The sequence below is a fragment of the Ixodes scapularis genome, unplaced genomic scaffold (genome assembly GCF_016920785.2).
Source record: "Ixodes scapularis isolate PalLabHiFi unplaced genomic scaffold, ASM1692078v2 PGA_scaffold8__174_contigs__length_109621045, whole genome shotgun sequence".
NCBI classification, from domain to species: domain Eukaryota; kingdom Metazoa; phylum Arthropoda; class Arachnida; order Ixodida; family Ixodidae; genus Ixodes; species Ixodes scapularis.
This window is the reverse complement of record NW_024609883.1, coordinates 45,618,922-45,644,704: the sequence shown is the minus strand read 5'-3', so window position 1 is coordinate 45,644,704 and position 25,783 is coordinate 45,618,922. Positions and strand designations below refer to the sequence as shown.

Genomic DNA, 25,783 nt, shown 5'->3' with positions numbered 1-25,783 from the left:
GAGCTCACGAAGACAGAGGTGAAGACAAAATAAAGATACTAAGGGATAAGGAGGGATGAGAGAGATCGCCGGAATGGCTCCCTCCTCTTCCATTTCTGTCTCCCTCATCCTCTTCCCTATCCTCTGGCCTGTCCGCGTATAAATGCACTCTTCCTTCCCCGTTTTCCCTTACCCCTCTCCCTATTTATACACCTATACAGATAGCCGCTCTTCCCCCTTTTTTAATATTTTCCCCCGTAAAGAGAGAAGCATAGGGAAGGAAAACGCGCGCGCACTTCCCTCCCAATTCACCATCTTCGCTTCTATTCTTATCCCTATATATATCCCCATCTCCCCATTTTTTTCAGGAGAGGTAGAGGGCGAGGAGGCGCATGGCAACCGGTTCCTGCCGGTGGCGGCGGCTCTTCGGCGCATGCGTGGTGGATGGTGCGCAGCGTGCCGCAGTATTGATCCATCCCCAAATGGTGGGGAGCTGACGTCCCCATGGCAACCACTGCGTTTTATCGAGCGAGACGGGGAAGATGAGGGGAGAAGGAGGAAGATGAAGGAGGGCGGGGACAGGGCGGCGGATGCTGGCTGCATTCCAACATCCTCCAGAGATCCTTGTACTGCAAAGACGATGACAAAGTATAGATATAGATAAAAAAGGTAGGGAAAAATGTAAAGAAAGAAAGGGGGATAAAGGGAAGGGTGCTGGCGAAAGCAGCAGACTAGGGCTCGACCGAATCTAAAACAAAAGAAAGTAAGGGTAAATAATAAAAAAAGGTTACGTTCTTTTACTGCCTTTGTTTATTGGGCTACTGAACTTTAAGAGCTTTGTTTGTTGTTGTTTTCTGTTGTGCGCATCTGTATTTTTTTGCCTTTTGTTTTTTAAGGATGGTGTCTTTCCTACGTGTAACCGGGCGTTCGTATCTGCCAACGGGCGTTTCGTTCGAGCTTTGGAACGCTATACCCTTCCTCTGCTCTGTCACTGCTGTCTAGATTCTGTGTTCGTCTTTTCTTTTTTCTTTCTTATTTTCTCGTGTTGCAGTCTGTGCCGTCTCTCCCCCCTTCTTTCGAGAGTGTGCTCATGCGAAACTAGGAAAGCCTTTCCCTCTCTATCCCCCCCGCGCCTTTTTTTCCCTTAGCTTTATGACTGCAAAGACTCGCCCTTGCGCACGTGAATTGCTTTATTTCGTTTAAAAGTCTTTTTTGTTTCACTTTGCGAGCCCAGCAAAAGTATTGTTTTCGCCGCATCAGCTTCGCTTCGAAGTTAAAAAAAAAAATTATCCCAACTCAAAGTGCATACCCACACATGCACACGCTCCTAAACCAAAAAAGAAAGACCTTGTCGTTGTCATTTCAAAAAAAAACAAAAAAAAACGGACCACCATCGGCCTTTTCCCCACCTCTTTCGCTATTATATTTTCGACACCGAAAATTCAGAGTTTGCAAAAAGCTGACGCCTTTTCATCATCATGTGTCTCGAAGTTGAGCCTAGTTAAGCCGGGTTTATGGTGGAAGCGGGGGAGGGGAGTCCGTCTCAAGACTGGTATCAGAAAGATGCGGCAAGCAGCTGCCTTTTTATCCCTTACTGACGACAATAGGGAATTAGGGAAAAACCGATGATGCGGTGTATGCACACGTACGCTGAAACACGCGTGATGAATTAAAGTTTTTTTTTTTTCGTACACGCTAAAGTGAAGGTTTGACCATGTGCCCCAGTTTTCTGTTGATATGCCTCACTTCCTGTTAGCTATGCGGAGTTCTTGGAACCGTAAAAAAGCGGATTTTTTCTTGATGGCGAGATAGACACTTTTTAAAATGCATGCCAACTGGTGCACCACTATAAAAAAAAGCCTGTGCGTCTGCTTTCCCTCACAACACTCGGAGAGCCAATCACCGCAACTTACTGAGGCAGCTCAGCGAATGAAGATGCTGGAACATATGTTTAGACCAAAGAATGCAGCCTGAGTCGTGACATTAAGCAATGCAAGCGTGACGTTTTGCATTGCTTAATGTCACAACTCAGACTGCGTTTTTTGGTCTAAACATATCTTTCGGCATCGTCATTGCCTGATCTGTCTCCGTAAGCTGCGGTGATTGGCTCTCCGAGTGTTCTGCGGGAAAGAATATGTACAGGCTTTTTTTAGAGTGTGGCTCAAAAACCAGTTTCGCTTTGGACAAGTTAACGACGGCCATGAAACTGCGTTTTATTGGGCACTGCCACTTCCGCACGTCAATGAGAGACGAGAACTGGTTCTTTGATCACCTCGTAATTCTTTCTCAATTCGTTTCACTTTCGGCGGTGTGAACATGACAACTGACCAGGCCTTAAAGCGGCGGCCGATAAGCACCTCGATTAAATTTCCGCCGTATAGAAGAAAGGCCATAGAGCCAAACTTGTGCCAGGGGATTGACTTGACCCCGTTCCTCAATAAACGCTTTACGCAACCCGTTGTGCGTCGTGTTGCACTGACGTCGGGAGCGTACACATTCCTCATGTATGCTCCGCTGGGCACTATATCTTCAACTTCTTTCTTTATCAGCGCCAAGAAGGCCGCCATTACTTTTGGCAAGGATACGTGCAACACACTAAGATGATGATAGTGACCAAAGTTGCCAGACTGAATTCTGAAGAGGGTCTACTATTAGACGCTGAAATTCACCGAACCCCCAAATTTTCTATACCCGAAGTCGCTTGAAAGCACCCCAAGATTTGTTGACCAGGGGAGCGAGCTGCACATAGTTACGTCCTGCTATTATACAAAGTATTAGAATTATAAACCCGTTTGACAACCCCGTCATGGCACGATGGAGTTCGGCATTTCTTGGCAGTGAAGCGTGGGATTAGATCCGAAGTCAGGCCGGACGCTGACTCGGCACTCGTTTTTGACACGAGCAAAGCCGAATTCAGGCTGGACGCCGACTCGGCATTCGTTTATGACACGAGCAAAGCCGGATTCAGGCCGAACGCTGACTCAGCACTCGTTTTTGACACGAGTAAAGCCGAATTCAGGCCGTACGCTGACTCGGCAGTCGTTGTTGACATGAGAAAAGCCGAATTCAGGCCGAACGCTGACTCTGCACTCGTTTTTGACACGAGCAAAGCCGAATTAAGGCCGAACGCTGACTCGGCACTCGTCTATGACACGAGGAAAGCCGAATTCAGGCCGAACGCGGGTTCGAAACTCGTTTTTCAAACGAGCAAAGCCGAATTCAGGCCGAACGCTGACTCGGCACTCGTTCATGACATGAGCAAAGCCGAATTCAGGCCGAACACGGATTTGACACTCGTTTCTCACGCGAGCAGGGCCGAATTCAGGCTGAACGCAGTTCTCGTGTCCAATGCTCGCTTAAAGTACTTACCCAAACGATGGCAAACTCGTATAATATTGGCGCCGCAGCTATTAGATAGCGCGTACTTTTAAAAAGGGTCTTATTACGCTCTTTAATAAACTTCACTTACGATGAGGCGAAAAAAGTAAAATGATCATCAATAATTAGGTACGTTATATTAAAAACATTTTTCCGCACAACCAAACACTCTCATAAAAAAACAACGTAAAAACGTCGTATAATTCACAATTATACCAATCCCAAAAGACGTTCCCATATTGTTTTTTTTTTACATCATGGAGTGAAAGGTGTCATCATCACGTCGTAATGTAAGACATGTAAATACCATCTGATGTCTCCCAGATGCCATGTCGGAAAAAAATGAAGAAAACTTTGGGATTTTTTTTTTTAACAAAATTATCTAGAATGAACCTTTGTGATATTTTGGCATTTTATTAACGGTGTCGTAGGTTTTCGTTTTTTAATAATGACATATTATTTGTATTTTTCACATATCGGCCTGCGTTCGGACCATATAACAACTGTTACTAAATCCAACAATATACGGCATTCAGTGCAAAAGCTGGAAATTATATTGTCGTTTTCAAGTTGACATCAAAATACCTTCCCGAGTAATAAATACCTTTTCGTCTACCATTCATAACTAATAATGATGTTGTGCATTCATTGGTGTATTTTTATTGATGCACATTGCTTCATTTTGTTCTATGTTTTCTACAATAATTTTTTCACTCTTGCAACTGCTGCAGCGGTCCTGCAGTATTTTAATATGCATAAATAAATAAATGCATTACTATGGTCAGAAACCAACTACCGAACAGTAGAATACGAGCGATTTTCTATGCCCATCATCATATAGGCGAGTGGTGATGATCGCATGTTATCTTTAAAGTAACAGAAACGCAAGTCATGCGTTGACCGACTCCTTAACGAGAATCAAGATCTGCGACATGCTGCGAAGTCCCACCCTCTAAAGATGGTTGGATGGATTTTAATTCTCGAATAAATTTGGTTTCTAAGAAGACACGTTAAAACCAATACTGGTTTTGGAAATGAAGTATAAGGTATTCGTAGAATTGGAGGTATATTTTCTTTATCAAATTACACAGAACGCGTGTTCAATATGAATGAAATATTAAAATGAATTAATGCAGCGCCGCTGACTATTCGTGGCTGTTCCTCACGCTGGGTGCTATTCCGGCAAATACAACGTTACAGATTCTTACATGGGGAAGCGTTTTTCGCAATGTATGTGATGGAAAACCCCACATTTACAATGCGGTAACTTTTGTTTTATTATACGCGCGATTAAATAGTTTAAGCGTGGTACCAAAAGTTGAGCCTTGGAAATCGGTTCTTTGAAACATTACATAACTTGTCGAGACACAAGTCCCCACCGAAGTTCGAAATAAACTTGAGACTGTCCCGATTGTCGCTTTTAACAGATCGACGGCTTCGGATATCTCAGCGAATCGCCTATACCGTTTTTAAGAATATAACGACTTCTCGCCGAATAGTGCCATATTCCTTTACAACTGTGATGGCTATCAAAAAAAAAAAAAAAAACACGCTGGAGTTTTTGTTTTTTAGTGGTGCTTTAAAGTTGAGTTCACCGGACCACTGGTTTTAGTTAGTATTTCGTGTTGCAGGCTGTTCAAGTTGCCTGTGATTTTTACTTCATAGAAAAGGAACTTTATTAACGGCGACGTACCCAGCCCACTTTCCACCATAACAGACCCAAGCGTACCCACCAGAACACACCCGAGCAGAGCCGAATGAGCACAAACACGACCGAACACACCCGAGCTTACCCGAGCACAGCCGAACACGCGGAAACATATAGTAGATTCGAACGCACCTACATCCGAACAAGCATAGATTCAAACACACATGCATAGATCCAAACACAACATACCCAAGCACAACTGAACACATCCGAGCACATCCGAACACAAGCTTACGAACACGTACAGAGATGATAAATCTTATAAGACGAAACAAGAAGGAACGAAGTGTGTTTCGGACAATTAATCCCATAGGGGTCCCTAACGTTTTGTCCAAACGTTTCGTGGACAAGTTTTCGTGGACACACGTTTCATGGAAACACGGTTCGTCGATAGTGTACGTGTCGTGGACAGATGTCCCTGTGACGTCAACAACATATTTGTTTTTCTGAGCCGCTAAAAGCTAGCGCGTGATACACTGGGGCGTTTTTACACAAACCCTTCTTAGCCTCCCGCCTTCCCTTTTCACCTTTCTCCCCCCCCCCCGCCCCCCCCCCCCCCCGGCCACACCCTTCTTTTTATATTGACTCGCAATAATTTTTTTGCGAGTGGCAAAAAATTTTCTGCGAAAACAGCAGAGTTCTGTTGGACGAAACGCCGCAAGGTCTGTCGACGAAACTGGCAAGGTTGCAAAGTTGGGCCAGTTGGTGATACATAATATTTAAAAAGCGTGACTAGACACGACATTTTTTAGTGGCTTGAGGTATCAAAGGCGGTAAAATAGTTTAAATTTGTAGTTTTTTTGTTTTTTTTCTTGGAGTGCAGCTCAGACATCTCTGAGGAATTGTCGTCTGTGAGTGTCTGAAACCTCTGGTGCTAACATACGGGATGCCGGTAGGGGGGACATTAGGTTCTTTGACTGGATTTTTGAGCCAAGAGGAAATAAGCCAATCAGGCAATTCGCGTCGATGCACTCCAAACAGGTGAAGAGAGGAATCATTAACCTCTGCTTCGGTAATGCTCTGAAAAAGTTCTGCGCACACATGATTGACGAAAGTTTCAATAATCAGGTTTTAAAACTTACATCAGCGGTGTATCCTACCACCCTTCTGCCAGAAGTGGCCGAGAGCACCCTTAAGAAGTTCAAAAATAGAATAGTGATTGAACGGAACCACAGGAAGAAAAAGGAAAGAGTGGTGGTCATACTAGACTTGCATAAAGTATCTTAGAATCTTAAGAGAGTGCACTTGCACGCGGGAGTTCTAATGCAGTTTTCTCAGCCTTGGAAAAGTTAGCTACTCTGTGTGAGAAAGTTAATTATAATTCGGGCACTATAAGGAGAAGCATAAAACTTGCTTCGTGGAGTGTGTGGAAGAGGTGGTGTACTCCGTCCCACTGTCGTGCCGGCGTCAGTATGTAGGCCAGACAAGCCGCTGCCTGAATGAGCGTTGGAGGGAACATCGACATATCATAGATACGGTCACATCAAGGCATCTCGGTGTGCACTGCAGGGATTGTGGTTGTGCTCCGATCTTCACTGAGTTTAACGTACTAAACAAAAACAGAGACAAGATTACTCGGGAGATACGGTATAGGTAAAGAACGTATAGGGTTCCTCGACCAAAGAGAGAAGTTTGTTTTGCTGTCGATGAGTTATCTAACATCATTTTAGCCTTTTAACGGCATGTATCAGTTCCTTAATTGGCTTGTTTCTTTTTCGTTTGTTTTTTTGTTCTTTTGTTTACACTGTAATATACAATTTTTTTTTTTTTTTAAGCTGAACAGTCTTTTTTTTGAACCCAAAGCTTCAGTTAGGCGGTATGTGCAGGTGAGTCGTACGGCCATGGGGCGCAGTATAGGGGGCTAATGGTAACAATCAGTCGGCTAATTAAGTAAAATTTGTAATTAACTTTTTAATTAGTGAAAATAGACATATGATTCCAATCAGAAACTTGCTAAATGACATCGAAAGCCACTAAGTCAGTCATTTTCAGAAAGACTTTGAGCGCGTAGAAAGAGTACTAGTAGGCTAAATTTACCACTCATGGAGCAGGTACAAGGCTGGGGCTCTGATAAGAGACAGAGAAATCGCGCGGGCGAGTTATCGTATAGCCTTGCTCCTGCCGCCCGAGTGGCAACTTTAGCGCACTAGCGCGGCTCTTACGCGCTAAATGTCTTTCTCAAAATGATTTAGTGGTTTTCGATGACGCTCAGCAAGTTTCGAATTGGAACTCAATGTCTATTTTCACTAATTCATTAACAAATTTACTTCATTTGCCGACTGATCGTTACCATTAGACCCCTATACTACGTCACCCTGGGCGAATTACTCACCTGCACAAACATAAGTGTAGCTTTCACGGCTATTTCATAACATATCCGCTAATCTTAAGAAGAAAAAAAAACACTGTATACGAAGTGACTAGGGAACTAAAGTTCAGTTGTAAGTTAGTGCTGTGTCTGTGTGTCTTCCTTGTTCGTCTCTCGTTGCGCTTTTTTTTTTTTTAAATATTGTCGATGAAGCGTCGCGTGTTGACGAAATGACCTGTCGGTGAAACGTCGTTCGACGAACCGAGGTTAAATATCGCGGGCGAGTAGTAAACGAAAACAACGAAGGAGGTGGCAGATAAGATAAAAGGGAGAGACGTGTTAAATGACCTGCTTGACGCCTTTTCCCTCGAGTAAATAGACATGAAGACATTGCGACCAGATCGAATTCATGTGGCGTCAGCACAAATAAATATAACAAATCAAACACAGAAACAAAACAAGTAAACAAGAACATTGGATCGAACCAATTGGCTGCACTTTACAATACTCGAAGAAACGAGAGAAGTAATTACGTCCGAACTGTCACTACGTTTTTTTTTATCGCTCCTTCAATTTCAACTGCGTGCGACGACCAAGCTAACGAAACGAAGTTTTAAGAAAACAAACAAAAGTAAAAATAACACAACAACTGACGGATGCTTTATTTCACTGGCAGACGTCGCGTCTAATAAAGCTTTCCTTGATGTCGAAATGGAGTCGGTGAAGGAAGATATACATTCAAAAACGCGAAATATAAGATATTTCACCTTTTTTTTTTGCTGACCTTTCATAACCCACCGAAAGTATAAACTACCATAAACCAACAAGAAAATGAAAACGGAAAGAAGATTCTTTCGTTTAAGAGTCGCATTCAAACCGCACTCCGCGTTCGTGCACAGGTCCAACGCACACGGAGCAAAGATAACGTCGCCGGCGGCAGAACATTCCGTGTACTATTTTAAAGACAAGTAAAAGCAAATAAATCTCGGAGAAACCGACGGAAATCTAAGAAACGTACCAGAGCAAGCAACACGGAATAGCACATTTACAACATCAACCGCAGGAGAAGAAAAAAAAAAAAAGAAACACGCGAAAACGCGTGACGTCGCTGATTGGCTACATCGCGTCTGACGACACCAATGACGTCACGTTAGCTCCGCCCTTCTCGTTTCCTTGGCTCCTCCTATCGTCGACAAACTCTCTTCTCGTCAAGATTTTTGTTTTGGTGTTTCGTTTTGCACACGCGCTACTCTTATCTTCCCCTCGTCGCGAAGAAAACTTTTTTGTGTGTTACTGCCTTTTCGGGTGTGTTTCGTCCCTTTACACCCTTTTTTGATGGAGTTCGCGGAGAAAGCTTCGGAGGGAGTGTTGTGTGAGAGAGAGAAGAATATCTATAGGGTTGAGTTTAGGTCCTGCCAATCATGACATAAAAGACGATACAAGAACGTGAAAACTCGAAAGCGCAAGAACGTTGTCGGTGTTTTTTTTGTTTTTTTTTCTCCCCATTTTATATTCGGCAGTTGAAAAATTCCTGTCTTCTCCAACACCTGACATGAAGATCGGAATTCGGCTGGTGTTTCTGGAGTTCTGTCCATGCCTTGCTTCTACTTTGCCTCTCCTAGACACATTCATTTTTCTTATTCCACGCCGCCTTCCTCGCTTAGTTTTTTTTTTTTTTTTTGTGATATTTTTTATCGCGTCTGTGTTTGATCGTAGAAGGCATCTTTATTGTTGAGATTGTATTTCGGATTCCCGGGCGTCGGTGTTGATGTCACGCATGCCTGGTTCCAACTGGGATCTGACTTTGTGCGCCATCAAAAGATTGTTCTTACTGGTGTTAAATTTTGTTTTGTTTTGGGGATTTTTTTTTTGTTTTTTTTTTGTTTTGTTCTGAGCGGTGAAGCAAGTAGGCATGAAGATTCGTGCCAACTGAAAATATTCACGCACGAAAGAATTTGAAAGACAGACCTGGCTTCGAATAAAGTCGAGGTGGTATCAGCATTTTCAAAACAAGCCTGAACGCTATCAGAATGTTTGCAGACGACGCTATATTAAAAGGGAAACGTTTTCGATTTCTTTTTGGCAATAACGCTCTCAATAGGATCGAGTTTAATCGAGCGGATTAGAAAAACAAGCTATATATATATATATATATATATATATATATATATTATGAAAAAAAAGTGAGTAGTCCCCTCTGTGAATTAAGACAGAAATCCCTAAAAAAGGACGTAGCACTTTATAAGTTATGATTCCTACCTCTAAATTTAGCGTTATTTCTTTTTTTTTTCAAAAATGTAGTTAAAATGCACTGCATCCATAAATTCAAATAGAGCCACAGCAGCTGTTAAAACTAGACGAAACAATAACAATTCACAGACACGTAAACCTGCTAGCTTGCAACAAATTAATGTATGGGCAAATATGACTGAACCTCTGAATTGGGCGGTGGGTCGCGCGATCTTGAGATAGATTTTAAATGTTTTGTATTAATGCGTTAGCATTAGTATTTACATGACAGGGAGAAGCTGATGGCGTCCGTCTGTGGACAAGGCAGTGGAAAGGGAAGCGCGCCGCGTAAAGAGGAAGACCGCAGTGAAGGACAAGGGAGGTGACGTCACGGGGCGGAAGCCAATGCGCGTGCGGGAACCCGGTGAACAGCGAAGGCTTGCGTCAGGCAACGCATGCCGCAAGAGGGTATTCATACGAGGGACAAATCCTGGGGATTTCTTCGCGGCGCCCGCATCCCGTGACGAAAACGTTAGGCTTTTGAGATATGCAAAAGCCTGGCGTTTTCGTCATGTGATGCGCGTGCCGGGGACAAATCTCTGGGATTTCTTACTCTTGTGAATACACCTTAAAGGGGCACTGACACCCCAAAGGTATTTCTTTTTTTGTCGAAAACGATGTAAGTTGTAATCACAAACTTGCAAAAAAAAAAAAAAACGCAAAAAAAAGTTTATCACGCGCGCGCGTTTTTTCTTTTTAATTTGTGGCACTTTTTTGTCCCTTTTCTCACATCCTCACTCCTTTTTACTTGTGACGTAATCGATTATGAAATTTAGAAGCTTTGTAAGCGACATTTTTATAATATTTAATAACTGCATTCGTAAAACATGTCTTTTTTTTAAGGCAATTGTGAACGCACTACGGCAACACCACCTAGACAGAAGGCCTCCACACGCGTCATCATAGTCAGATCGATCGAGGCGAGAGATTGGGCACGAGTGCTGCGTCAGTGTTCGGCTGCGGCTCGTGGCCAGTCAGCGCGTCGAAGGTCGGGCTCGGGTCCAATAGCCGACCGAGCGCGATCCGACTGTGATGACGTTTCATAGAGGAAGAGGAAACCATGCGGAGGGAGGCCTTCTGTCTAGGTGGTGTTGACTACGGCCCTTCTTTTTGAAATATTGAAAATCGGAGTCAGGAGTGGTGTCACCTCCTGGCTTTTTGTCCTCCCTCGGAAAACATGGCGGCGGCGCGGCGCTCGGTACATGTACCACCGAGGATGATTGGTGAGTCGGGGAATCGGACGAAGTTCCCTTTTTTTCTAGGCGTTCTATGACCTCTGAGACTTCGAAAAGCAAATCGTCAAACGGTCACAACAACTGAGTTTGGTGTCCATGTAACGTAGTTTTGGTTGCGACTCCGCCGAAGCAGCCTTTCACGCAGAACCGGCACGACGTAACCCCTCAGGCCGCTCACAGCAGTCAACATTGCGCGTTTTCTTCGATCTCACACCATTTTAAAGAATTTGAGGTCGCTGGAAGAGGCTTAAAGGGGCCCTCCGGAGCTTTCTGCGATCGTCTGTTTATGTTGTTATATTGCGTAGTAGGTGCAACTTAATATGTATACAAAGTTTTAGATCACAAAACCGTTTATTAAGCAAATGGCAGAAGAAGTATATCGAGACTATTTTCTCTCGAAAGACAACCCCCCATTCTCTGCCCATCGCTAAAACTTGACCAATGGAAATGCTTCATCTCGCGGTGAATGCGAACGTTATTATTGCCACACTTTTTAAGCTCGTTGTAAATTAGAGTTTGAGAAAAACGTAAACTTATTGTGGTGCGGGAAACATAGTCCGCAATTATCGCTCCAAAACCAGCGAACTATGTTTTCTCCCCGTCGGGAGGCAGACGAGCCGATGCGTCGGCGCGTCGGCTCGTCTGCCTCCCGGGGCGTCTGCAGGCGTGCGTTTGCGGGACACGTGTTCCTTCTTCCCGTGAATCCCGACTCCGAAGCCAGCTTTGCGATCCTTCCACGTCAACAAGTCACACTTTTCCTTGTCATCTGTGGAATGCGACTGCGCCTTGTAGTAGCAGCGCGACGGTGCGGTGCGACGAACGACGACTGCCGAGCACAAAGTCCGGAGAGATTCCTCCGCGGGTCGGCGGTCGGCCGTGTTGGTGACGCACAGTGACGCCGGAATCCTTCGCTTGCTATTGGCTGACGTGTAAAGAGATGCCCCTCCCGTTTTCCGGGGTCATCTCAGAAAGGGAGGCGTGCCGGGGACTTTGATAGCAATTTTAAGAGGGAAATCCGCCGCGCATGAGCGTAATTTTATGATTTTTAGGATCCTTAGGGCCTGCAGATTGAGTTACCGCCATAAATAGACCATCGCAGAACGCTCCGGAGGGCACTTTTAAAGGAACTTCAAACTCGAAAGTGAAGCGTCGTCTGCTCAGAGTGATACGCGTCACGCACGAAGAAGAGTCGTTGTTCGCGGAACGCGGTCGAACACGACACTTCGGGCCGGTACGGCTCGGAGGTGTGAGAGATACTCGAGTTGCAGGACGACTCACTCTTTGACGTCACTGCACTGGCGCGGATCGCGCGGGAACTTCAAATTAGGCTTTTGGAAATTATTTTTTTTACTTCACAAATATCAAGTTCTCAAGTTTTGAAAACCTACTAGAAAAAAGTGAAGGGGTCAGCGTTAGCGTTTTACAAAGAAGACGTGTGTGGCGTTTCTCAACGGCCATGCCAACACATTCCCCAAGAATCCACCAATGGATCTTCCTTTATTTGTTTATTCAGCAACAAATATACTATCTTTTCTGATGAAACGACATGCTTGAAAACAAGGTGTGCTCTTGAAGATGACAAGGAAAGATATTCAATACATTTGCGCACACATCGGTGAACATAGTTTCGTCTCTTTGGGTTTTAAGTGTAAGAGATAAATATGATTTTTTTCCTTATTGTTTAGAATCGCTTAAAGTTGTTAATCAAAAGCTTAGACAGATTTCGCGTGAAAAATTCTAATGTAGCGTCCTCGATGTCTTTTTTTTTTTTGTATATTTCAGCAGCCGTGCAAAATCTGGAGGAGTGTCATCGTCCATATTACGTTTTCGGTCTATCTCTTTCTGTTTGATTTGTAGTTAGGCACACTGCCTCTATGAAAGGGGCCGGTCCGACTGCGTTATGAGTAGGAAATGATACGCACAAGCATTAGTTTTAAGTATTGTGTAAGGCCCTCAACACAGAATCAACAAATTGACCAAGACTTCTTATTTTGTTTGATATTTTGTACTGAATGACAAATCCCGAGGATGTGCAGTAAGTAGGCGAATGAACTGGCGGATATATGAACACGATTGACCCATTTTGAACTGGGTGGCGTCTTGCGCCACCTGGCGAGCATTTTTGTTTTTCTCAAGAAAGGGCTTTACGGAAGCGCCTTTCAGTGGCCTTGCATGCAAATATAACGCGTATATTGATTACTACCCTTATTGTCCTCTTCATATAATTTTATTTTTGCTTCGGAATATTAGAAATTAAGAAATATTTTATAACAAAATAATATTGCATAGGGTTGAGACCCTGCATGTGGCCCTAAATTCTGATGCTAATACCACTACGTTTATCCCTGCGTTTAAATCTGTTTTGAATGATGGTAGAATTGGATGCGAATGATGTTAAATCTACTACTAATATGTTTTTATCATTGCGATCAAATCAATATACACTGTTGTTGGAATAAATGAATAATTATCCAACGTGATTCAACAGCTGGTGCATGCTATTTTTGCACGCTTGTGTGGCAGTGAAGCAATATTCTGGAAGGCTGGAACACGCCGGCGAGAAGCTAGCTTAAAAACGTACGAATTTCGGAACATGCAAATATTAATAGATCTTAATAAAAAAATATTAAATATGATAATAGATAAAAAACAAAAATGTCAAATAGGGTTTCGTTCAAGGTATATATTCTTGATATCTGTAAACCAAAACCCCTCGCGTATGTTTCCGTTTTTTCCAAAAATTCTGTGGGTCTATTTTTTTTTCTTTTTAGTTCTAAATTTCGTGCGATTTTATATCAGTTTTTCCCACCTCTGTCCTAGGGCCCACGCGCTCTGATTCGTTGTAACTCCTACCTTCAACAACTTCGAGCATGTAATATCTGTCAATAAAAATGAATCATACTTAATCTTATTCACACTAACACAAAAAAAAACAAAAAAAAAAAAACGCAGCCGTAAGTTAAAACAAAATGCCGATACTTACCCGACCAGTTACCTAGTTTTTATGTTGTTGTCTTCATTTCTTTTTCGGTTCAGTGCGGTTTAATTAGCTTTCCCTTAATTAACAGACCTCATCACGAGAATAAAATTAAAAAAAAAAAAGCTTCCAAGATTACGCTAAAAGGTCTGAGCACCCTGTCAAAGGACGACCAAGAAAGGGATAAGCGGTCCACAACACACTCCGCGACGTACCCTTCACAATCTACACACCGCCCCGCCCTAAGATAGACCGCATCGGACGTCACGAGCTATCGGAGCCAATCCAACGCCGAGAAAAAGTCACGTGACCCAAGGGTTCGGCGCAGTGACGCGCGCGGGGCACGAAGTCACGTGGTAAACTGACATCGCTGGATTGCCCGAGCATGTGCTCGTAGCAACAACTGAGGTTCATATCAGAGTGAGGCGAATGTTTGTTTATATAGGTATATATATATATTTATTTCGAGACGTCGACTTTCTTTAACGCTCGGTAAATAACCCATGAGGGGGCTACCAAGCAAGGGACGGAAACTAGGGAGCTTAGATTTAAGAGAGGAAGCAACTAAAACCACGGAGCGCGCTTGCAATTTAATGGCGACCGCCTCCTCCCAATATTTTTGGCGCAAGAGCGCATGCGTGAAGTTATCTTGTAGCGATTAGGAAAGCGGACGGAAAGGAGGAAAGGCTTCCAGACGACCAGCGCACGTGATCTTGATCATACAGTTGAGACACTCCGTAATCTAGGCACACAAACGGAAAGCAAAGAAAAGTGTTAGCAGGCGTGAAAAACGGCGAGGTTTTCCCTTCTCTTCCTTTTTTCTTTCCTTTTAACCGAACGCCTCTTTCCTCTTTTTTGCTTCATTTTTCTCTTTCTTTTAATTCTGACTTTCTTTCTCGCTTTGCCGAACTTTGAATTGGTTCCGGTAATTAGAAAGGCCTTTGAGTAATGGTAGCAGACCGCTCCCCCCGCGGGCTGCTTTACGCTCGCATTAGTGCGCATGCGCGGTTTCCTCTATCGTCTGCAACCGACGTCCGGCTTTGAAAGCCTGAAAGCGGTAAAGCGGAAAACGCTACGTTTAGCGAAGTGACCAGGCGAAAGACAAATGAATAAAACTAGATTGCATTTTTTTTACCGTCTATTACGAGCATGAACGAGACTAGGAGGGTTGAAGTTAGTTATGAATATATGCGCGTCTATCGGTACCAATAAATATCATAATTGGGTTCATAATACACGATTGACAGCTTAAGAAATGTAGGGCGTGTCGGGTTCAGAGCATCTCATTATCTCTCAGCAGCCAATGAGAGGGAGGTGTTGGCCGAGGATTAAGCCGAAGAACCATTCGCGAGGCAAGATTATTCTACCCACAATGCAGAAGAATGGAGGGAGGATGGTCACGCAACAAACAAACTATGACTATCAAATGTTAAATTTCGCACTCCCACATTTGCATTGACAGTATTGATTTTCAAAGTCTAACTTTCAAGGACCTGCGTTTATATTTTTGTATTTGATTTTTATTTTCATTCTATGTTCCGCACTTGGGTGAACCTTGGTTTGCACAAATTTAAACCATAGATATGCAACGGTCGGACTGTATACTTTGTCTTTTCTGTATTTTCCCGCATGCTTGCTGCTGACCAGTGTAAGGGCCGTGGACCAGTCAACCTGTCTACTGCAGCTTTTTTTTTATTGAGCACACCCATCATTAGATGAAAATAAAGTCATTATTATTATTATTATTATCATGAAGAAGAAGAAGTCCCCGAGAGCAGTCGTTCTTTTCGATTGCTCTTCAAATTTCTATCAGTTATTCATCATATTTCAAGCTCATCAGCAGCCTGCAAGCAATTCGCTACAGAAGTCAAGTCCTGGCGTCAACAGAACCAGGTCACCATCGTCATTCATCGAACGCTTGCTCCGGGCGAGCTTTTGCAGCGTAACCGTACCTAACTGACCTAACCTCCCTGGCATCCATCGCCAGTTCCACGCCACTTTCTGGGTACGAAGTACTTCTCGAGTGGACTCAAAACCACAGGACGACTTGCGTGTCAGGAAGCACGGTATTTATTCCTGTTTCCTATCGCTATTCACCCATGTCTTCTCAATCTCCATCAAAATGTGCAAAATGCCACGAGAAGATTGTCAGCGATGGCCGCCATATGTCCTGCACCGACTGCAAAAGGTCGGGTCACCTGGGGAAGATGTGCTCCGGTGTTGCGGAAAGCACCTTCATAACCATGGGTGCTGGTAAACGGGAGGTCGGGCGCTGCCAACTTTGCCGACAACAAAATAGTGGGGCTGATTCATTCCCAAATTGTGTCTCAGTGTGAATCTCCCTTGTCGGGTGACCAATTTCGATCACTTGAATCTAGGATGGAATGTCTAGCCTCACTCAAGACAAATGTTGAGTCCCTCCTTGATCTACCATCCAAGATGGATCAACTCTTGACCTTAAAGCCGGTAGTGGAGAACCTCAAATCCACCGTAACGGAGGTTCAGAAGTTCATTGACTTTCTATCAGACAGGTATGACTCCCTACTATCGACAGCCAGCACCAACTCCGCCTCAACAACAGAGCTCCGCACTGAAACTACATCTTTAAGAACAGTGATAGCGGAGCAGTCTGAAACCATTCAACACCTCCAAGAGGAACTCAATGACAGCGAACAGTTCAATCGTCTCTTCAGATTCACGGGCTGCCTCATTCCGCAAACGAAAATCTTCCTGTTGTGGTGGGCGAGTTAGCCAGTCAACTTGGCCTTCCTGACTTCCACCCAAGAGACATTCTAACAGTGCACCGTATACCATCTCGGCGGGACGTCCCTCCGCCTATACTGATTAGATTTTCTTCGATGACAGTCAAAGAGCAATGGCTCACCGCAAGAGGAAAGCCGCGGACTTTTGCAGCCATCGGGTCACTGCCAAAACTGTTCGTCACCGAAAACCTAACCCGAAAGAACAAGGAACTGTTTTGGAGGGTACGTGAGAGAGCAAAGGCAAGGCTGTACAAGTTCACAAGGGTCAAGAACGGCAAGCTGTTCACAAAGAAGACCGAATCCTCTCCAGTTGTCCGTATCCATCGGCTGGACGACCTAGAGAAGATTGTTTAATCTTTCTCTTTACTAAACGGTTCTGCGAACATGAAAACGACTTAGAATAATGGAAGTACAGTTTTGTCGGTGCTCGGATTTCTCGTCCCTTCAAGACTTCTTGCACCCATTGAGTGATAGCGCTCTTGGTGTTTTTCATGGGAACATTAGGAGTATACGTAAATATTGGGATCAGTTTATAGCAACTGTGAATGATACAATAGAATCGTTCGATGTTTTTGTACTGACAGAAATCAATGTTAAAGACTTCTCTAATCAATTCCAGATACAGGGTTATAGGCCGTTCTTTTTAACACGTAAAATTGGACGAGGGGGAGGGATTGCTATATTTGTTAAAGATATCTGGTGTGTTGAAAAACTTGATAAGAATTTTCTTAGTTGCCAGTCACTATCACTGAATGTATCGAATTCTAAGTGGTCGTTGATGTTGCTAGCTTTTTACAGGCCTCCGTCAGGTAATCCTTCGACATTTTTGAACGAACCCCGAGCTATGCTTAACAATTTTCAGTCTATTGATGATATTTGTTTAATAGGCGACTTTAAAATTGACACGCTTAAACCCGCCAAGTCTATTGTTTGTGATTATCTTAACCTATTGGCACTATTTGGTATTGAGGGTTTAATTCTTGCTCCTACCCGAGAAGAGCTTTTAGAGGATCACCTTGTGGCGTCATGCCTTGATCATATTAATGTACGCGCACCGAATATCAGCAGTAATTGAGCAAAAACTCTCCGACCATTACTTCGTGGCATCTCAACTTATGCCACAACTCAATGTTGAACCACCAAAAGAGACAACAAAAATAATTGAAATAATTGATCGAACGAAGTTTGATAACTTGGTTAGGGCGAATGATTGGAACATTTTGTTATCTAGTGATAACTTTGACGACGTTTACAGTAGGTTTAGAGATCAATTTTGTGCCTACAAGATACAAACAAAAAAGGTCATCACTGTGAGGAGACGTCGGAACGAACACGACTGGCTAACTGATGACATTCTCTTAGCAATTAGGTCTAAAGATGCCCTTTGGGCACGATGCCGACGTTCTCCAAAAAATTCTCAGTTAAAGACAGAATTCCGCAGTACACGAAATCGTTTAAACGCGCTGATACGTTCGGCAAAAAGAAAATATTTTCGAGATCAATTTTTTAAAGCAAGGTCAAATATATCACATACCTGGTGTTTGGTGAATCAACTACGAGGCAAGGGGATTAATAAATCAATTGATCATGCACTCGAGAAAGCATTGGGACACGATACAACGCAACTGGCTGAGGACTTTAATGCGTTCTTCGCTAAATTCTCTGGAGTAGCCCGGGATGACGCTCTGTTTTCAGCAGGGACTGTAGGCTCAAATGCTTCTTCGGCTTTCCTTCCTCAGATGACGGAGCTTGATATTAGAACTGCACTTTTCAGTTTTAAATCAAACAAGTCCCCTGGTATAGATGCAGAAGACCTACGGAGAATTTATGATTTTATAAAGCACGTGCTCCTTTATATGTTAAATGGTTTCATTTCCAATGGGAAAATTCCGGATGATTTGAAGAGTGCCTTAGTAAAGCCTTTATTCAAAGGTGGAGAGCGTAAAAAACTTAACAATTACCGTCCAATTTCAATTTTACCTTGTATAGTCCAAATTTTAGAAAAACATATCCTCAATACTATGACGTCGTACCTAGATAGCTTCGATATTCTATCGTCTAGACAGTATGGTTTCGTTAGTGGCCGGGGTAACCAACCACTTCTGGAAGATTTTCTGATGAACTGCATCTTGCTTTTGAAAGGCGTCAAGTCGCGTGTGCACTTTTTATTGATGTGGCGAAGGCATTCGACACGGTCAGCCATAGCATTCTACTTAAAAAATTGCATAAAATTGGATTCCGCGGTTCATTCTTTTCTCAACTTCAAAACTTTTTGAGCGGCCGTACACAAGTAGTTTCTATAAACAATAGACGAAGCTCCAAAGTAAATTTAAAAGCTGGAGTCCCCCAGGGATCTATTTTGTCACCTCTTCTTTTCAATGTGTTTGTCAACGATATGTACAACGCTGTCTCCACATGTAGACTATTCCAATACGCTGACGACACGGTGTTGCTCTCGCTCCCTCTTGATTATGCTACAGCAATGACGCTACTTCAAAAAGACACGTGCTGCTTACTTGACTGGTTTAAAAGAAATTGTCTTGAGGTAAATATATCAAAAACTAAACTTATTTGCTTTCATAATCCCCTAAGAATTATAACATTTGATCATCCACTTGGCATGCATACGTCTGACTGTGCAGACAGCAACTGCTGCCCAGTGCCTTATGCAGATCAGGTTAAGTATTTAGGAACTGAGTTTGATAGTGCTTTGTCATGGAATTTTCACATGTTTTATATCTGTAAAAAACTGAGAAAGGTGTCCTGCTTACTCTATAATACAAGATCATTAATTCCTATATCAACCAAAAAGATGATAGCTCAAGCGTTAGCGTACAGTGTTTTAAGGTATGGCATAACAATTTTCGGGCATGGGTCTGTGATATGGTGCCAAAAAATTGATTCAATTTTGAAAGGAATGTTTAAGAGTATTGTCTACTGTTCATCGTCACAAACTGAAGAAGAAAAAATAACAACTTTAGGTTTGCCACTATTATATGATTTATTCATTCAGACTGTTGTATTGCAATATTTTTGGAACGATGACTATAAAGAGCCTCACACAGTGTCTAGATCACTTCGTCGGACCGAACGCTATAAAGTGCCTTTTATCGCCACGAACTATGGAAAACGTGTTCGCAATTTTTATGTGCCTTCAACCTTCAATGACTTGCCAGAAACCATATATGGTGTGAACTCTTTAAAAGAACTCAAACAAGTGCTCCAAGGTTTCAATCGAACAACACACCTATGCGTGAGTGTGTGTGCGCGTGTATGGTTTTTATTTTTACATATTCATTTATTGCATCACAGTGTAGTTATTGAACCTATGTGTATGTTTTTTTTTCATCATATTTTATTTAATTCGAGAGTAGATACTGGATGATGAGCTTGATACTGTTTGTGTGTGGGGATATTGTGACTATGACCTGTAGGGTGCTGTCCCAGAAGCCTTTACTGGCTTTGACAGACCCGTGCCTTGATTCGAAGAAATATCTACACAAATAAATTATTATTATTATTATTATTATTATTATTATTATTATTAACCTTATGAGACACGCCCTGCGTTCCTTTAGCTGTCGGTGAGTATAGACATTTTTGAAATTTCAAAATTAAGCATAGAATATGTGCGGCCGCCATTAGTGGGTCATCCACTGTGAGCACGCATTGTACACGAGCGCTTAGTCAGCATTCCGACTGTACTCGGATCGAAGCGCATTCCGTACAAGTGTTATGTCAGCGCTCCGGGCGAACTCGGCACCAATCACGGGCTTCACGCCGGAGACGATGAGACCAGCTAATGGTGGGTGCGCATAATCAATGCAGAATTTTACAATTTCGGAAACAGTTTATAGACCCTTTCCTAAGTTATGCATAGATTATGTGCGGCCGCCATTAGTTGCTCATGAACTGTGGGCACGCATTGGACACGAGCGCTTCGTCAGTATTTGGTGTGTGTTCGCATCGAAGCGCATTCCACACGAGTGCTCCGCGAGTGCTCGGCTCGAAGTCGGAACCAATCACGGGCTCTACGCCGGAAGCGATGAGACCAACTAATGGCGGCTGCGCATAATCTATGTGTCATTTCAAAATTTCGGAAAGGGTCTATTGCAATGCTCACCAACTAAATAAATACCTTCGGAAGGCGTTAATGTTTGAAACATAAGACCAAACGGGTGTAGTGGAAAGATGGCTGCTTCCAGATGCACTCGAAATGTGCCATAGCTGCTGCTTCTTGCTTTGAGGCACTGAGAAGAAGTGAAAAAGTCGGGAGATACGTGGTTCTGCATCTACGGAACAAGTCGCTACCTGAGTGAGGGAAAATGGAGGGGGGGGGGGGGGGTGAGGGGGGATAGGGTTTTAAAATTATGAAAATTAATATGACCGAGATTTGTAAATAGTTCAAACTAACAATGTCATGGTGCGTTGGGAGAAGTATGGTTTTCAAGGAGGCATCTATTACAATATGTGCTGCGAAGCACCTCTTCAGAGACACTAGGTTGAACGTATTTGCCAGGTCACATCAAAGAGGTATTTACAAACTGTCTAGGTCAGGCAATGTACTGCATTAAAGTCTAGCAACGCAACAATGCTTAGCGCCACTCTGCGTACTCTGTGCGCTTGCAAGTGCACCGAATACGCTTTTCCGTGTGCGCCAGCAAGTGCACCGAATACGCTTTTTCACTGACATTACGGACCAGAGTCCATAATGTCCGTGTGTTGATCTGAGAAACAAAACGAAAAGAAGAATCCTTAAAGTGGTACTGTCGAGGACAACATGAGCTGAAACAGTCCTTCGGGGATCGTTGGCGTATCCGCCAGTGTTTGAGTGATGGGCTTGAAGCTAGGAATGGAATGCGAAGTTGAGGTTAAAAACTCTGGACTATTTGACATAAAGCTTGTAGGGTCCGCAGACGCAGAGAAAAACCTGATCGAGTGTTTTACATCATGTTATCCGCGGAGGTATACGTATCGTAGCCATTTTCAAGATTAGAGGCGGTTAGGGTCTACGAATCTTCGTGCAGCAAGATCACGTCTTAGTGTGACACAAAGTTTACTGATAACGCGAAGAACCGGACTATTTCTTGTTGTCAATACTTACCAATTTTTGCTCAAACACCTGAAAGAAAAAAAAATGCGGAAGGCGTACAAGGCTAAAATCCCGGCTGGAAGTTGGTCACGACTTGGTACGCGCTTCAGGTATATAGATGATCGCCATTAGGTTAGGACGGATGTTCTTCTCAGTTCGCCACTACACTTGAAGGACGGTCGACCTACATGCTCGGTACACCAGGTAACCATTGGTCTTGTACGAAGTGATCACGCTCCGTGTGCGTACTTACGGGCAGACGGGCAGAGAGTGGGCTTAGGCAACCCTACCTAAGCTTTGTTTCGCCTTACGATGGGCCGCAAAGGACGCTACGAGCACCCGGAGCCACTTCATAGCTGGGAGGGTGCCCCTAGAGACGGTATATAGCTGCCAGAGTAGCACTACGCTTCTCCCTGCGCCGCCTCTCACCGCGATTGGTCAAACGCGGTACCATAGCAACGAGCCGAGCTGGCACCGTGCCCATAGCAACCGAGTGACTACTCGGTTGCTATGGGCTGGTAAGATGGCAGCTACCGGTAAGATGGCAGCGCCCAGAGCTGGTGGTTGTGAGTTTGTTCGGTGCGCGGAGTCATGATGTGCCGCTGCTTTCCGGCGATTTCGGGCTTCTTTGTGCTCTCTGACGCAGTTATAGCGTGAAGATCTGAAAGAATGCGACTTCATACCTTTTCTAAGCAAGATCGCTCTAGATATTAGCACCTGTGTGGCAGCATCAGTCATATCACCACAGAGGTGCTCAGATTCCCGGATGTGTTCGGTGATCGATTAGACTTTTAGCGTGAAATTTTCGCATACTCTTGGCTTTGTTTCAACGTTGGAGCGTCTGAGAATCGATGCGAAATATATGCGTCGCATGGTTGGGCCTTGGGGAAGTTGTTTCAGCCCCAGGTAACCGCATAATCACCGAAACTTTTAACGAGGAAGCTCCTGCGATCTTTACGTTTCGTGCTGGTCATCGATTTTACGATAGAGCTTTTAAGATAACATTTTTGCATTTTTCTAGCTCCATTTGAAAGTTTGAACTTTTGAGAATTGAAACGAAAGGTATACGTAGCGTGTAGGGCATAGGGAAAGTTGTTTCAGCGCTGAGTCACCGAATATTCATAGCAACTTTTAGCGAGGGAGCGCCGGCGATCTTTAACCTTTTGTACTAATCGATGATTTTACGAATTGGCAGTTCTGAAGATTTTGATATAACGTGCTTTCGTTGCATTAGCTTGCACTTGATTGCAGTGTTTTTTTTTTTTTTTTCAGGTGACAAGCTGGCGTTTGCTCAAATGACGAATATGAAAGGACCTACTATATAACATTGCATCAACACATACTATTAAACTTAGATGCTCGGAGGTGTGTTCGTCTTTGTAATTAACAAGTTACAGACATAATTATTTTTTGCGAGTGTAATATTTATTTTCTTTAGCTGGGGTCGTTTTGTGCTCATTAACATCAGTACGCTATGATGTTATCATCATGTGTGTATGGTTCTAAATATCCTCTTTGCAATGTCTAAAAAGGTCAAAATGACGGGAGCCGTCCCCATCTCACGCATTGGACACGAAAACTGCGTCACTCGGACGTGTACGCTCGTCAACAATCAATTCGTCGACGAATATTTTAATTCGTGTTCGTGGCCAATGAGCGCACTGACGGAACTTATAATCACTTGCGAATGCCAAGTTTTATGGTGTGCTTAAAAAGCACGGCGGAAGCTTGGGGCCATCGCACCGGTGCCCTAGCATGTCACGACCGCGAGATTTCACAGTTCGCTTTTGAGTTGTGAGAGGAAGAAGAAGTGCCTGAGATTGAGGACGTAAAATTTTCGTTCCGTCAATTCGACAGCCTTTTCGGTAGCCTATAGCCAGCTGTGACCTTCAAAGACCGACCATAAGAAGCTTCAGAACTACCGGCGACGTCCGAGCAGTCGCCAGTGAAAAGCCACTCGTAAGGTGGTCTTTTCTAGACCCCAATCATGATGCCCGGCTCCACGATCGAACTTCCACAGCAGAGCATTGAAAGCGCCGCCACCAACGTCACAAACATCACCCCTGGACAACACTGCATGCCGAACGACTCAACTCACGATGCTCATGACACCGCGTCCAAGTTCTGGACGTCCGACTCGGTAGCGAACTCGTCTGAGACCGGGGTCGAAATTATGGATGAAAGCAACACCAACAACGAAGAGTGGAACAACTCACGATCACGTAAGCGCTCACACAAAACACTGTCCGACTCTGCTTCGAGTTCGGGAACAGTTCGCAAACAGCCGAACGTCAGTGAAGGACTCACAGTAATCTTTGCCGCTACGAAGCCTGACCAAAAGCTAGCAACTTTAAGCAGCTTGAGGCTTTCAAACGCCCTAGAGAAGCTCTGTCCAGAGTGCATCCTTCAGATCCGCCCCAACGAGCGCCTCAACGTCGTCGCCGTTGATGTGCGCAACGGACAAACAACAAGGACGCTGCTGAAATTTCCTGAACTTTGTGGTGTCTCTGTCAGGGCCTACCAATCCCTCGAGGGCCCCACATCGATTGGTGTCATAAAAAATGTCGATGCTGAACTGTCAGATCCTGAACTTCTAGAAAACCTGCGATCGGATGGCCGCATAGCCAGAGTACGTCGTCTTGGGGTGACAGGTGTCGTAAAGCTGACATTCAACAGTTCACCATTGCCAAGCTTCGTGCTGCTAGGACGAGTACGACACCAAGTGACGGAGTTCAAACCCCGTCCAATCCAGTGTCGCAACTGTGGTGGTTTTGGGCGCTTTGCAGTCTCATGCACACGTTCTTCCGCATGCTCTCGTTGTGCAGAGCCGCATCCTATAACTAACACCACGGGAAACACCAAATGTAAATCCACAGTGATCAAGTGCGTCAGCTGTGGAGAAGCACATGAAGCTACATCTCCAGCGTGTTCGAAATGGAGAGAGGAGCAAAATGTCGTCACGTACGCCAAGAGAAATGCCGTTGACTACCGCTCTGCCAGAATTATTGTAAAGCAGGCGTTGGGAGTCATACCAGAACCCATTCTCAATGTGGTGGCCAACAGCACCTCCAAGAAAAGTGGAGAAGCCCCAATGCAGGACAGGCAACCCCCAGCCCTTGACGATAAGGTTTTAAGCTATGCCGCAGCACTCAAGACCAATCCTCAAAAAAATATCGAAAGACCTCCTAACAACAACTCTGCAACAACGTCTAATAAGCCAAAACCCGGTGTCACCATTCCGACGGGCACTGAAAAGTCGACATGCAACGGAGCATCTATCAAAAAATCTGAACACTCAACGGGAGTCACCAATATTGAACCAACATCAACGGCTGACTCTTCAAAAAGATTACCCCGAGATGCTCCGGAAAAACCTACGGCGAATTGGATAAAATTATTCAGAATAGCAGCAGAAATGGCGTGCGCTTATCTTGATGGCATTGATGCCTCGTGGGCACACATTCTATGCGGTTTCGTTCAGGCAGCGTTCCCACTGCTGAATATAGCATAATGCTGCATCCCAACATCCACCCAAAGAGACGCACCCGAAATATTGCATGTCCAACAGTGCTTCAATGGAATACTAACGGCATACAACAACGCCTCTCAGATCTACGCCTACATTTAAAGACCAACCGATACGACGTCCTAGCCCTTCAAGAAACTCGTATAAAATACGGCAAATTCAGACTTTCTCCATACGTCGTTTATCAGGGCCTACTGCCAGTTACTGAAAACACGAAGAACGAAGTGCCGAAAGCCACGATACTTGTCCGAAAAGAACTGGATCAACATCAAATAGATTTGACAGACTTATGTGACGATGCTGCTGAGTTCACCGGTGTAACGATACGTAAAGGGGACTGCGACACCACCATAGTTTGTGCGTACGTCCGTCCGGGAACCAAATGGGACCCTACGATTATGATGAAGATTATGCCTGCGCTGCTCAGAAAACGTACTATTTTTGGGAGACTTTAACGCCCATAATCACACCTGGGGAGATAAGCACACAACGACGCGCGGATCTGCGCTCGAGGCCACAGTGGACACGC

General features: G+C 44.1%; 1 protein-coding gene across 1 annotated transcript; it reads left to right on the top strand.

The window, feature by feature from the left end:
- The first annotated feature begins 23,901 nt into the window (after positions 1 to 23,901).
- On the top strand, positions 23,902 to 25,486 carry LOC120843215. The gene has a single exon (XM_040214492.1). It carries the CDS (start codon positions 23,902 to 23,904, stop codon positions 25,237 to 25,239), a length of 1,338 nt encoding a protein of 445 aa, XP_040070426.1. The 3' UTR covers positions 25,240 to 25,486.
- Positions 25,487 to 25,783: the final 297 nt, after the last annotated feature.